The sequence below is a fragment of the Nematolebias whitei genome, chromosome 4 (assembly GCF_014905685.2).
Source record: "Nematolebias whitei isolate Nwh7 chromosome 4, NemWhi1, whole genome shotgun sequence".
Taxonomy (NCBI): Eukaryota; Metazoa; Chordata; class Actinopteri; order Cyprinodontiformes; family Rivulidae; genus Nematolebias; species Nematolebias whitei.
In genome coordinates, this window is record NC_056501.1 from 7,929,794 (window position 1) to 7,943,038 (window position 13,245).

The following is a 13,245-nucleotide window of genomic DNA, read 5'->3' on the forward strand; positions in this document are numbered from 1 at the left end:
CCGAGCGGGGAAAAGCCGCCGGTGTGCCGCCAAAAAACGGATACGGCGTACGCCGGTTAACTAAACAATCGTACCTCCCACCGTTGTTGCGGATTGGTCCTACAGACGTGCTTGTTGTGATAGTCTCATTCGATTGGTCCATGACTCCGCAAAACCTGAAATTTGATTGGTTGAAATCGAGGAAAGGGGCGGGCTTTCAAGTTCGGTTGCGAAGGTGAAACCGGTACCCGGGCAGTCTAGCACGTTGCGAAGCCGCTAGTGTTTTGGCAATTGCTACGGCGATAAAGAAATATCATTTAATTTCAAAGCAACGCTCATATTTTAATTATTTGATCAATTGGTAAGTTATTTACCCGTTTTTTTAACTTGTTTTATCTGTTTTGAAAAAGAAAGCGTGCCTTTGTCTTCCCGTTTTTATCAAATGAATCGGATCGTTTTTAAGGTTCCGTCTATTTCCTGGCCTTTAGATGGGGTGGTCGTTGGCGTTTTCTTTAACATTGTGGCAAAACTAAACTGTTGTAATCAAACTAAACGGTAACTAAGCATACATTTATTTATAGATGGACGAGTTCGCTGTAAAAATCGTCTTCGGTATGTTTAATAATAGCGCAACGAGTTCTCGTGTTCTCTGTGGCTCGCCAGGAAATAGCCAGCACCCTGTAAGTCGTGACCCTCTTCTCGAGCTTTCTTCGCTGCGTTCCTCGTGCGAGGGAGGACTTTTCGCCCGACAAACGGATTTTGACGTGATTTTACGCGTTTTCAACAAGTTACCGGGTGCATTCCGGTCGTCGGGAGCGGGAAAGCAGTGCGAGCCTCCGGTGCACGTGCTGAGGCTCCTCCTGGGCTGGTTGAACCCGGGTTACGGGCGGGTTCTGGGGGGTCGTGGGCCGCTCCTCCTGACTCGGTTCGGGCCCCGGTTCATCGCGCCGACATGTGAGCCCAGGTTATATCCGGTAACGGCCGGTGGACCGGCCCTCATCCCCGCAGCAGCGTGCGGGGCCTCCATCACCGCTGCTGGCATGGCGGGGCCTTTTGTCTGCGTGCGGTGCGGTGCGGGAGCTAACAGACCCGAGAAACGTGGAGGAAACGGTTTCATTTTAAACAAATCGCTGCGAATCAAACGGATTTAGAGCTCAGCCCTGTTGATTTTTAACCGTTTTTTAATGTCCCAGGTCACCTGGAGCTGATCGGTGCGCTTTGTTTCATGTTTTTTTATTTATTTAATTTTTTTAAATTTCTGGAGGATCAGTTGAAGATTGCTGGTTGTCACCTGAAGATGTTCGGATTGCTCCAGACTTCGTGGGTAAAACCATAAAACGAAAGCTCGTCCAGTCACTAGAAGAGCAGAGGGAACGTTGTGTTCCGGCCAAAGCTGAGGCGTTCAAGAACGTCCCAACACCACATTTACCTGAGCCTGAAGAATCAACAGCTTTCAGTGAAAACCCCAGAGAAACTGCACCAGTTGCATGGAAGGTGCATCACCTGCTGCCCTTCTCACCAGCATGTTGATGGAAAATGACCAGGCTGGTCCATCAAACCTTTATCTTTGGAGTGACTCTCAGCGACTACCACACAAAACCATCTTGATTTGGGTTGATGTTCAAACTAGTGATTGCTTTCCTTAAAAAATCCCTTAAATCTTTTCAATGAGTCAAGTGATATTTTGCGGTAGCGTTCATGAGGATGTTCAGTAACAAATGAACCTCTGGTAGAAACATCTGCAGGAACATCATCCGTGAGGTTAATGGGTAAAAAAAAAATGTTGGGAAACATCAAAAATGGGCTTTAAAGCCAAAAAGAGGTTCTGTAGATCCAGCCCTGATTCACTAGGAGTGATTGTTAAATGTGGGCTGTGTTCCCATCATGCCTTGTGCCTGTTCCCTGTGGTGGGGAGTTCTGATCCAACTTGGATCAGATCTAAATTCAGAAACATTAAGTCAGGTGCCCACTGGGAGTATGTTCTGTTTTTGTTCCCATTGTGACACGAGCGTCCCGACGATGCTCAGATGATGAAAAGTGAGTTTGAATATCAATCAGAGCCGTTTACGCTCAACAAGTTGTAATACATTTTTACATGATCCCCTTTTTTGTGCTTTTATTTTGGAGAAAGAAAGTGTCAGTTTTACCTTTTTGACCACGTGGGAGGAACTTAAATTAACAGACTTAACTGAAATAAGTCAATTATTAACGATAGTCGGTGTCCAAGAGTCCTGCGGTGCGTCAGGAAGGAAGCAGCTGAAAGAACAGTTGGTGTCAGCACCAACAATTAGCATTAAGTTACTTAATATTAACTTATAATAACGTATGAGTTGATTAAAATACACAGTTTGTTAATTGGCTACATATGAAATTATACTTGGAGTAAAACATTAGTTCTTCCTCTGTACCACAAGTTCAATTGTTTTTTCTACAATTCTCAAACATGACCTGGTGTTTTAGATAATGGAACGTACAAACACAGACGTGATTATTTTTATATATAAACCAGTCGAACAAGTAAATAACTTGTTAAGGTACACCCTGGATAGGGACCACAAACTGCAGAATTCAGCTCTTGGGTTAAACTTTGACCTGAAAGCACATTTAAATTTATTGGCCTGACTGAATTTAACAGATTAAAACATTTTGAATGCGTTCATAAGAAACGTGCATGAAAAGGATGAACAGATTCACCTGTAACAAGGTGCACTTCCACACTTTGTTCCTCCTCTCTGTTACCAGAATGTGCCGTTCACACATTCCTCTGCTGATGCAAATCAAACTTTGAGACACGGCATCGGCCCGAGTCACCAGTTCAATCCCATTCAGGCAGCCACAGACAACCAGTCGTTCACTGTCTCGCCTGTTTCTCTGCAGAGATTTCCAGTTGACCAAAGAAATGGTGATGGAGAAGCCAAGTGCCCAGCTGGTCGGGCGGGAGTTTGTCCGACAGTATTACACGCTCCTCAACCAGGCCCCCGACTACCTGCACAGGTACCACTTAACCCCGAGCAGCTGCGAGGAAATTGGATTTTAAAATAATTATGTGAGCAGCCGGTCTGATTGTCGTTTTGTTTTTCAGGTTTTATGGAAAGAACTCGTCTTACGTCCACGGTGGTTTGGACAGCAATGGCAAACCAGTCGAGGCTGTTTATGGACAATCTGTAAGAGGCTTCGTCGCGGCTTTTTAAAGTGTTATTCTTTCAAAAGACCGCACTCCCATACAGCTGCAACATGGAGAATAAAGTTATACAAGCTAAAGAAAATGCAGTTTCTCTTAAAATGAAAGGATTCTGACTCTTGTGCAACAAAGGAACTTTAAAGACAAACGGCATGAATGTAAAGCTGCGAGGCCGTGCACATGAAACTTCTCCTTTTCTTCTGCAGGAGATTCACAAGAGGGTCATGGCTCTGAGTTTCCGTGACTGTCACACCAAGATCAGACACGTGGACGCCCACGCCACCCTGAACGAAGGCGTCGTGGTGCAGGTGATGGGCGAGCTGTCCAACAACATGCAGCCCATGAGGAAGTTCATGCAGACCTTTGTCCTGGCCCCAGAGGTTGGTACAGCAGCAACATCTGGGTCTTCTGGCTGCACACGGCATTTACTGAGAGGTTCTGGTGGTTCTGCCTTTCAGGGCACAGTTGCAAATAAATTCTACGTCCACAACGATGTGTTCCGGTATCAAGACGAGGTGTTTGGTGACTCCGACTCCGAGCCTCCAGAAGGTGAGAAGTCATTTTCATTTAATTTAAATGTCAACTCTTTTAGATGTAAATACAAACAAATGTCACCAAACACTTTTTGAATTTGTCGTTTTTTCTTAAAGTAGCCAAGTGAGCTCCCTCGTGGTCAAAGTTTCTACTTCATTATTCTTTCAAAATAAAGTACGATGGCAAAGAGACGGCTGCCGTGAGGTTTAATTAGTTTATAACTACGACTGAAAGGTGCGGCTGATGAGCATCAACGTGTCTGTACCAGGTGTCCACGTAAAAGAAGATCAAACGTTCACGACATTTCACTCGCACGTTTAAAAATCGTCCGTTTCTGAACGTAGTAAATCTCATTTCATGTTTTTAAATTTTAAGGATCTTATTTTGAGACACTTTACTTATTTTTAAACGTTATTTATGGAGCTGTGGTGGAAAAAACTAAGTCTGTGCTTTTGTTTTTGAATTGGAGTCTCAGCTGCACTTGTGTCTGTGAACGGCCGGTTCTGGCCTCCAGGTTCGGTTCCACCGTCGCACTCCTGACTCAAAGGACCAGTTCTGTCGGGACCAGTCAAACCATTGATCTCTGCTCAAAACAGAAAACCTTTGGTTTCATTTACGAGGAGAATCGTTTGAACGCTTGTCTTCACTTTGATTCTGGTTCCTGGTTTTTAAAAAAGCACCGACGAGTTACTCACAAATCCACGCCTGATTATCTGAACAAAACGTTTACGTATAAAAGTGTAAGATTTAATGACGTAAAGGTTTTAGTGATCGTTTCAAACTGCAGCAGCCTGAATGTTCCTCTCGTTCTCAGAGTCTGAGGACGAAGTCGAGGAGCTCGAGAGGGTCCGCTCCCCCGATGTCGCCCCGGAAGACTCGGCCCCGTTCTACGACTCAACAACTTGGTGCGTCTTCAAGTTCTGCGTGTTTTGATGGTTTTAAATGTGAACTCTAAAGAGTGTGGGCTGTTTACGATCGTCACATGCAGATTGTTTTACTCAAGATGTGTTTTCAGAACCGAACCGCAACAAACTTTATTTATTTTACTAAAGAGAATTGTGCTCTCGGGTCACGTGGAGGAAACATTCAGACTCTTAACAGACAGATGTTCTTCAGTGAAGAAATGAAGACGAGATGTGGATCCACACTTTTACTGCCACTTGTTTCTGCTGTGAAGCTGCAGTGACCCGGCGGGGTCAAACAGAAGCAGCTCCTCTGCAGTTTCACTTTAAACCCCATTTTTGACGTTTGAAAGCTCGTTGGACGTTCTGTCTGCGGTTCTTCTACAACTCCGTTCCTTGTTAAGATCCTTGAACTTTGCAGTGATCCCAGGTGATGCGTTTGCTGGCACATAAAACTGACATCCACCTGTTTGTGTTTAGTTCTGACCCGGCAGCTCCTGTTGACGAGGAGGAAGCTCCTGCAGCGAGTCCAGAACCGGAGCAGGAGGTAGAGAAGGAGGTGGAGGCTGCTGAAGAGGAGCTGAAGGCCGAGACGATGCCCGAGACACAAACAGAAGCGCACGCAGCCGATGATCAGACAGAGAAAAGCCCCCCCACCGCCGCCCCCCCAACCACAGATCCTGCACCTGCTGAACCCGCCCCGGCCGCTCCAGAGGAGAACCGGGTACGCCTGAAGACGGGACGATGAAGAGCCAAGTTAAAGGTTGAACGTTGACTTACTGTGATTGGGTTCTGTTTGCAGCCATTCTCCTGGGCTTCCGTCACCAGTAAGAACCTCACTCCCAGTGGGGCTGTCCCAGTCTCAGGAATCTCCCCGCACATCATCAAAGCCGCCCCCGCAGCTCAGGTGGGTTCAGTTTACACTGAGCTTCACTTTGAACCGTTTTCATCTTGCACTTTTCATATTTTACTGATAAAACCTGATTTTGTTGCAGCCGAGAGTGGAGGTGAAGTCCGAGTCCCAGACGACAACACAAAGACCACAGAGAGACCAGAGACCACGAGAACAGAGGCCTGGGGGTCCCCCTCCTGCACACAGAGGGCCGAGACCAGGTACACACACGGGTACTTTTTACAACAACTGACCGGTGACCAGAATCTGATGTGAAATGTTGCTCGACCTTCAGCTGCACCAGCTGCTCGTGAAACATCTGGTCTAGTGGTAGCACCCGGGTTTAAAGGCTCGCCCTGATTCTCTGACCCGCTGCGTTCTGTTTGTTCAGTGCGAGAAGGCGAGCAGGGGGAGTCTGAGGGTCGCAGGGTGGTCCGGTATCCAGACGCTCATCAGCTTTTTGTGGGAAACGTTCCTCACGACGTGGACAAGGCTGAACTGAAGGAGTTCTTTGAACGTGAGTTGATTTAACTGCATGTGCAGATTAGTTGAACTAGTGGAAATGGACTTTTCTGCAGCAGAGCTGGCGCTAGTTGATGCTGCTGAATGCTCAATAATCCAGGTAGAAAAATTAACTAAATTAAGTCGGGTCCTCTGGATGGGTCAAAAATAAAAAAACTTGTTGAAACATTTTGTCTTTAATCCAAAAGACTTCTTCAGTCTGAGGAGCTGCACTAAACTCAGTCCTATAAAAAGCCTCTTCTCATGGTGGAGCAACCGGTTTGCTGGAGACCGCAGAACTGGAAGACCATCAGCCTAACGAGCGATCGTTAGTGCTCTGATTGTTAGCGCTCTGATGGTTAGCGCTCTGATGGTTAGCGCTCTGATGGTTAGCGCTCTGATGGTTAGCGCTCTGATGGTTAGCGCTCTGATCGTTAGCGCTCTGATCGTTAGCGCTCTGATCGTTAGCGCTCTGATCGTTAGCGCTCTGATCGTTAGCGCTCTGATGGCCGCTTGCTGTTCACAGGGGGCTGAGGGATACTAACAATAACAGCATTGTAAGAGGGGGCCAGTTGAACCCGGAGGCTCCGCCTCGTTTAATGATGGACAGTTTCTCTTCTCAAAGATGGCCTCCTTCACTCAAACCATCGTTCCTCTCTGTCGATGATGGGAACATTGTGAATTGTTAAAGTTTAAACGAGCAGAACAAAAACTAAATTGAGTGAAACAAAAAGTAAAGAGCAGAAATCGTCAACAGCTGAAAATGTCTAAAGATTTAAAGAAGCTTTTTTTAAGGTTTTGACGTGATCTCGGTGCAGTTCTATGGACAAAGTAAATAAAGTTAAATAATTCAGTAGAAAAGCTGAAACCAGCTGCCCAGCTCCAGCAGCTCCAGCAGCTCCAGCAGCTCCAGCAGCTGAAAGTTGTGACGCCTGAAATGGGAGAAAGTTTGATGAAGCAGCTCAAAACACTCAGAGAAGAATCTAAACCACTCGACGTGCAAGAATTCACCGTAGTTTGAGAAAGATGCTTTTAAAGCTTGAGGTCTAACTGCTGAACGTGTCCTCCTGCAGAGTACGGGACAGTTCTGGAGCTGCGGATCAACAGTGGAGGGAAGCTTCCAAACTTTGGCTTCGTGGTTTTTGACGACTCTGAACCCGTTCAGAAGATCCTCAGCAACCGGGTAAACGCACGTCGGCTGAACTGCAGCTTCAGTCTGTGGTTTGGAAACTGCTTCACGTGTTCAGGTTCTTGTGGTTCGGTTCCTGTCGGACTGGACTTGCTCTGTTGTTTTGACTCGACTTCGTTTTCTCTGTTCAGCCCATCAAGTTCCGCGGTGACGTTCGTCTGAACGTGGAGGAGAAGAAGACCCGGTCTGCCAGAGAGAGCGACAGGCGGGACGTGAGGCCCCGAGGTCCGGGTGGTCCAGGTGGTCCCAGAGAGCGAATCGGAGGCGGCGGCGGCGGACCCAGAGGACCAACTCGTGGCGGCATGGCACAGAAACCCAGTTTTGGCTCCGGACGTGGAGCCGGACCCACCGAGGGGCGCTACTCCGCTCCACGTCAGTGAACTCACCCGAGCTCCAAACCTGCGTTCGATTTCCGCCTGGAACTGATTGGGGAAGAAAAGCCAAATTTTTGAAACAAACTCCCTTTTTATTCTGCGCTGACGAGAAAATCAGTTGGAATCTCGATCTGGAGTCGAATCTTGTTCGCTGGTCACGTTCGCCCGACGTCTCGACTCCCTCCTCATCGTGTCTGCCTCTAGTCCACGCAGGTTTGGTCAGCTTCTCGTGTCAACTCAACAGGTCCTGCTGAATTCAGCAGCCAACTCAACGGTCATCAGTCTCTCTTGAGTATAGCTGCACCCCCTCCCTCCCAACTCCACCAGTATCCGAGCACCGCAGGCCCAGTCCCGTCCTCTGACACCTCTTCATTTTCTCCTCGGTGCAGGAAACCCGCCGGCTGCTGAGACTCGTGTAGACTGAGGTGATGGTAGGATGTGGGTTAGCTTGAGCACGTCATGTTCCCTCAGCTCCACCAGGGGGCGCTCCTCCTCAATCCAGACCTCGACTGTGCAGGAGACACAACCAGCTCCTCAGATCACGACAGATGTTTTCGCCCTTCACTCAGACTTTAGTCAGTTTTCTTTGTTTTTTCCATGCTGGACTTGAATGATCATCAAACCGACACAGATTTTAAGGGTAAATGCTACTTGAATTGGGGATTTAAAACCCAGATGTTGTTTTGTTTTTCGCGTTCTCTCCCTGTTTCTTAAAGGAACGTGTACTTTACTGTTTGGGCAATCCTGTGTATTGCTGCCACCGTTGTATCTAGCGATGGATCTGTCTTACCTTTTTATTCTGTCAGGTCAAGAGCTGAAATGTAGACGTTTTTATTTGAATAATGTTGTTGGCTTGTGTCTGAATGCAGCATGTTTCCAAAACCGGTTTGGGCTTCTGTCGATGCACTTCATTTTCATCATGTAAAACAAGCTCACACGCCGACGAGAGAACTAAATTAAACATTTTTCTGTTTTAACTTCATCGCCTTGGATCTCTCAACTGTTTGGTTACAGCTGGGTTCTGAGAAGTCGTGGTAAACTTCTGGTTTTACTGGTTTTAATACAGAAATGAGGCATAAAACGGTGCCCAAAACCCCCTAAAAACCAGCTTCAGTGGAAGTTTCTTAAAATTTGTAAAATTGTTTAAAAGCAGCTAAAGATGATTAAAAATGAACATGGACGTTCTTGTCGGACCACACAGCTGAATTCAGGTTTAGCCGCTTCACTCGGCTGGGCTTGTTGCCGTGGCAACAAGAAACCGCCTCGTATCATGTGGACAGAGTTTTAGATTTCATCTTTAATGAAACTAGTTACTAAAAATCAAATTCATTCTTTAATCACATCTTGTTTCCCCTTTCAAAATCAGAGCTCGTCACTTTGTTCTCGTGTGCAGCATCAATGAACCGTCGGGTCCACGTCTGCAAAAATGTAGAAATTAATAAAATCGTGTAAATTAAAACGCATTCAAAATGACTGAAAACGGACTTTGGAGGCAGACTTGCACAACAATAAAGTTAACAGGTTAAATATAAACGTGATTTTTTTGCCTCTGATCGAACGCGTCTGGACTTTCCTGTCGAACCAAAACCTTACGTTGATGTTGGGAGTTCCAAGTTTACTGGTTTGTATTTCTGTTTAGTCACTAAAGAACGCAGTAATGTTTCTGAGAGGCTGTTTTTAGCTTCAGGAGAGCTAAAATTCAATTCTCTAAAAATATTCTTGTTAAATTATGTGCTTTTATTTTGAAGTTATTAATCCTGGCAGGAGGGAGAATTTATCGGAGATTACTCCCTAACAGAATAGCATCATTTATTAAATTCATGCTCGTGGTTTATGAAAGTGATGGGACGGATTTCTCTTTAAATTATTTTTTCTGACCATCTTCAGACCGATGCAGCAGTTCAGGCAACACGACTTGTTGCGAATCAGAAGGTTTACGGTTAAAAACGGTAAAAACATTTAAATAAACTACGCGAGGTTCTTTAGAAACGTGGAACATTTACACATTTCTGCAAAAAGCTGCTCAGTCATTTATGGATAAAGTCCTGGTAAGGACCACCTGCACCATGATGACCCTAAACAGGAGGAGCTGCTGGTTCCAGTACCACAGTGCTGCTGGTTCCAGTACCACAGTGCCCCCTGCTGGCAGCTTTAAGTAACTGCTGCTTCACTGAAACAGTTCTGTTGGTGTCAGGCTTGTGTAGGAATTCATTTAGGGGAATTTATTTGACATGAGTTACTGTACAACTATTTTCAAAATATTTTCTGTTATAACCCTTGGAATAAATGTAGGAGGCACAGGGTGCAACACAAAAATTGTAAACTAAACATAAAGCTAATGACTCAAAAACAACCCAGTTTGGCACTGGTTAAAATAAAAATGCAGAGAACCCAAACCAAACTTCCCATCTAAACGGAGGTTCTTAAATAGAACTGTTCACAGAACAAAGATCAACTCGGAGTTGTTAAAATGACAGAATTCAGAGTCAACCACTACAATAATCGGAACCAAGTGGAAATGCCCAAGAAAAAAAGGGCGTGGCGCTGGATCACTGGAGCTTTTACTGATGAGGAAGTGATTCCAGGTGCGCAGCGTGTTGAGACAGCAGACCTGTAAGAAAGCAAAGATGTCCTCTAGTAAGAGAACCCCTAGAAATCAGTGGATGTATCACGTTCCGATGCGCCTCTTGAAAAAGAGCTTTAAGTCCACGTTGTGTTTGAAGAGAGCAGAGATATTAGAAAAGTGCCTCCGTGTCCTTTCTGAAACAACAACCGAGCTGTCGACGGAGGCTCGGAGAGTTGGATCCATCCTGGTGATGGCATCAGTCTGACAAACTGTTTCCTGCCTGCTTATTAAAAAAAAATGAAGGTACCACGAACATCCCATGAAGCTCCATTCGATCTGATATTGGGTAAAATGGCGAAATGTCTCCACAGCAAACCTGTCCAGAGCGGATCGCTCTCCAAAACTCATGAACGGGTGAGGACAACCAGAGAAACCAACTTTGGAATTTTCCCCCAAAATATGTCGAAGATGCTGCGGTCAGAAGAGCCCGAACGCCAAGGACAACCCACTGCTGGAGTACGGTGGTGGAGGCATCATGCTGTGGGGGCTGACATGAGCAGGGACTGAGGCCCAGAGAAATAACTGTTCCCATTGTATTCATTTTTCTCCTCGGGCTCTCCCTCTCCATGTTCTCCTTCCTCCTGCTCTCGCTCCTGCTCTCCCTCTCCATGTTCTCCTTCCTCCTGCTCTGCTCTCCGTGTGTTTGAAGCTCCTGGTCCACATCTCCCGAACGAAAAACACGATTATGGATCTGGTGAGCTGGACTTTCAACGTAATCGACAAAATCTTTTCAACAAAACGACAGGACCCTGGAGAACCCTCTTGTCCGGCTGAGACTCACGCTGCCGGGTGCGTCAGAGAGCAGCTGACGTGCCTCTCAGTTCTGTCTCAGGAGGACGCTGAAGACGTTTATATATTTGGACTCATGACAGCAGGTTCTGCTCGTTGGCATCAGCGGGGCTGTTTATCAACCTTTGAGGACTTCGGCTGCAGTTCCGGCCACGACAAAGGGCCAGTTTCTGAAAGTCAACAGCTCGGGGGCCGGACATTCAGCAATTAAAATCGTTATGTAAATAAAGTTTACAAAGATCTGTCACCTCTGGAATTTATTGTACTGAATCATAAATGCAACAAACAGAACCCAAACTCAAACCCCATCCATCATCTACGGCTTATTCTGAAGTCGGGTCTCGGGGGCAGCATCTTGAGCAGGGAGGTCTAGACATCTCTTGCCACAGCCGCTTCTTCTTCCCAGGCCAACCGAGAGACGCCGTCTCTCCAGCGTGTCCTCGGTCTTCCCTGTGGTCTCCTCCTAGTCAGACATGTCTGAAGCACCTCCCTAGGGAGGCGCCCAGGAAGCATCCTTACCAGATACCACCTCCACTGGCCCCTGTCGATACGGAGGAGCATCGATTCTACTCCGAGTCTCTTCGGGATCACTGAACTTCTCACCCTGTCTCTAAGGGAGAGTCCAGCTGCCCTGCAGAGGAAACTCATTTCAACCGCCCGAATCCATGAGCTCATGATTTCAGTCACTACCCAGAGCTCGTGACCACAGGTGAGGGTCAGAGCGTAGACCGACTGGTAAACAGAGAGCTTTGCTTTACAGCTCAGCTCTCTCTTCACCACAACGGACCGGTACAGAGTCCGCAATACTGCAGACGCTGCACCGATCCGTCTGTCAGTCTCACGCTCCATTCTTCCCTGACTCGTGAACAAAACCCCGAGATACTGAACTCCTCCACAGTAATGAAGCGGACTGAAGTCACCCACAGGCCGTTTCCGGCCGTTGGGCCACCATTTGAATAGTACCAGCCTAGAGCGCCCTCTTGTGGTTGCAAATGGTAACGTTTATTCTTTGGTTCATGTTGGCATCAGTCAGTCAAGAATTGCGTCACGAATAGGGACAAAGGTATACAAGTCGCTTCGGACTATACGTCGCAGGACTGGACAAACTACGAAAAAAGGTGCGACTTATAGTCCAGAATATACGGTAATATATTTTAAGTAGTATGAAACAATTTTCTTGTTTAACTTCTTTAACGTGGACCATTTTAATAGAACTACAACATGAAGAAATAAAAAATGCACTTTAAATTCAGGTTTGCTGCACCTTACTGTAACTGCTTACAGATAAATGAACACGGTTTGTTTTGTTAAAGTGTTTACATCGATGAAGAAAAGTCGCACAAAGTTTATTTGCAATTTTTAATGAGACTTTTTCTTTAATGATTACACAGATCCTTGAGTTGAGTAACAGAAAGCAGAAGATCCAACTCCAACAATCTTGACAATGTTCAAAAACAGGTAAAGAGATTTTTGTCCAGAAAACCTTTAATTGTTAATAGAATTAGTAATATGACATAATTCAATAAATACTCAGATATATACAGATACAGCAGAAATGGTACATTCTTCTTTTTTCTCTTCAAATTGCTTCACTTGTTTTGTTTTTGTACAAGCCAAAATATCTGCCATTTTATTCATTTTCATGCAAAATATCGTTTCAGATTAATGAAAAATAAAACGGATTTGCGTAAAATTTTTCATCTTGCCTCAATGTGCACGTTCAGAATATAAGCGTCACAGATTAAGCAAAATAAACGGGCGCACTTTGTGCCAATACACAATGGAAGCAAGTAAAGCAAAAAAAATAAAAAAAATAAATAAAATTAAGGCCATTCCAACTTTTGCAAAGATCAACAAATAAATTATTCTTTAAAGTTCACAGCAGATCGGGGTCGTCGTATTTTTCCTCTTCCCTGGGAACGTCGGATTGTACAATAAACACAATAAAGTACAAGTCAAACAAAAAGTATCATTCTTCATGAAAATATCAAACCATGCTTCTTTTAAACCCAACTAAGAATAAAAGATCTCTTTTCTTTGTTTCGTCAAATAAGCCCAGTTTCTGTTTCATATGTGATGCCCTTTAAACCCAGACACTATAATAAAAGATGAACACAGTGAAATCAGGACAATGGCAGCTTTAAAATAACTACGACACACAGCAGAGGACGGGCTCGTGACTCGTGGAATGGTGGTTGAATGAATGCGCGATATGCTCGTAGGTCCTTGTTCATGTTGCATATTCAACCCCACATGGCACGAGAAGATATGTGTGGAT

At 45.5% G+C, this 13,245-nt stretch overlaps 1 protein-coding gene across 2 annotated transcripts; it reads left to right on the forward strand.

Annotated features, from left to right (window-relative positions):
- Positions 1-227: 227 nt before the first annotated feature.
- g3bp1 (GTPase activating protein (SH3 domain) binding protein 1) lies at positions 228-8,495 on the forward strand. Of its 2 annotated transcripts, none has more exons than XM_037675169.1 (12): positions 228-340; positions 2,857-2,973; positions 3,062-3,143; positions 3,367-3,540; positions 3,619-3,709; positions 4,509-4,599; positions 5,077-5,320; positions 5,399-5,503; positions 5,592-5,709; positions 5,880-6,005; positions 7,063-7,172; positions 7,310-8,495. In XM_037675169.1, exons 2-12 carry the CDS (start codon positions 2,879-2,881, stop codon positions 7,556-7,558), a joined length of 1,485 nt encoding a protein of 494 aa, XP_037531097.1. In that variant the 5' UTR covers positions 228-340; positions 2,857-2,878; the 3' UTR covers positions 7,559-8,495. The 2 variants fall into 2 exon arrangements, with proteins under 2 accessions (XP_037531097.1, XP_037531098.1); XM_037675170.1 differs by lacking the exon at positions 228-340 and adding an exon at positions 639-659.
- The last annotated feature ends 4,750 nt before the right edge of the window (positions 8,496-13,245 follow it).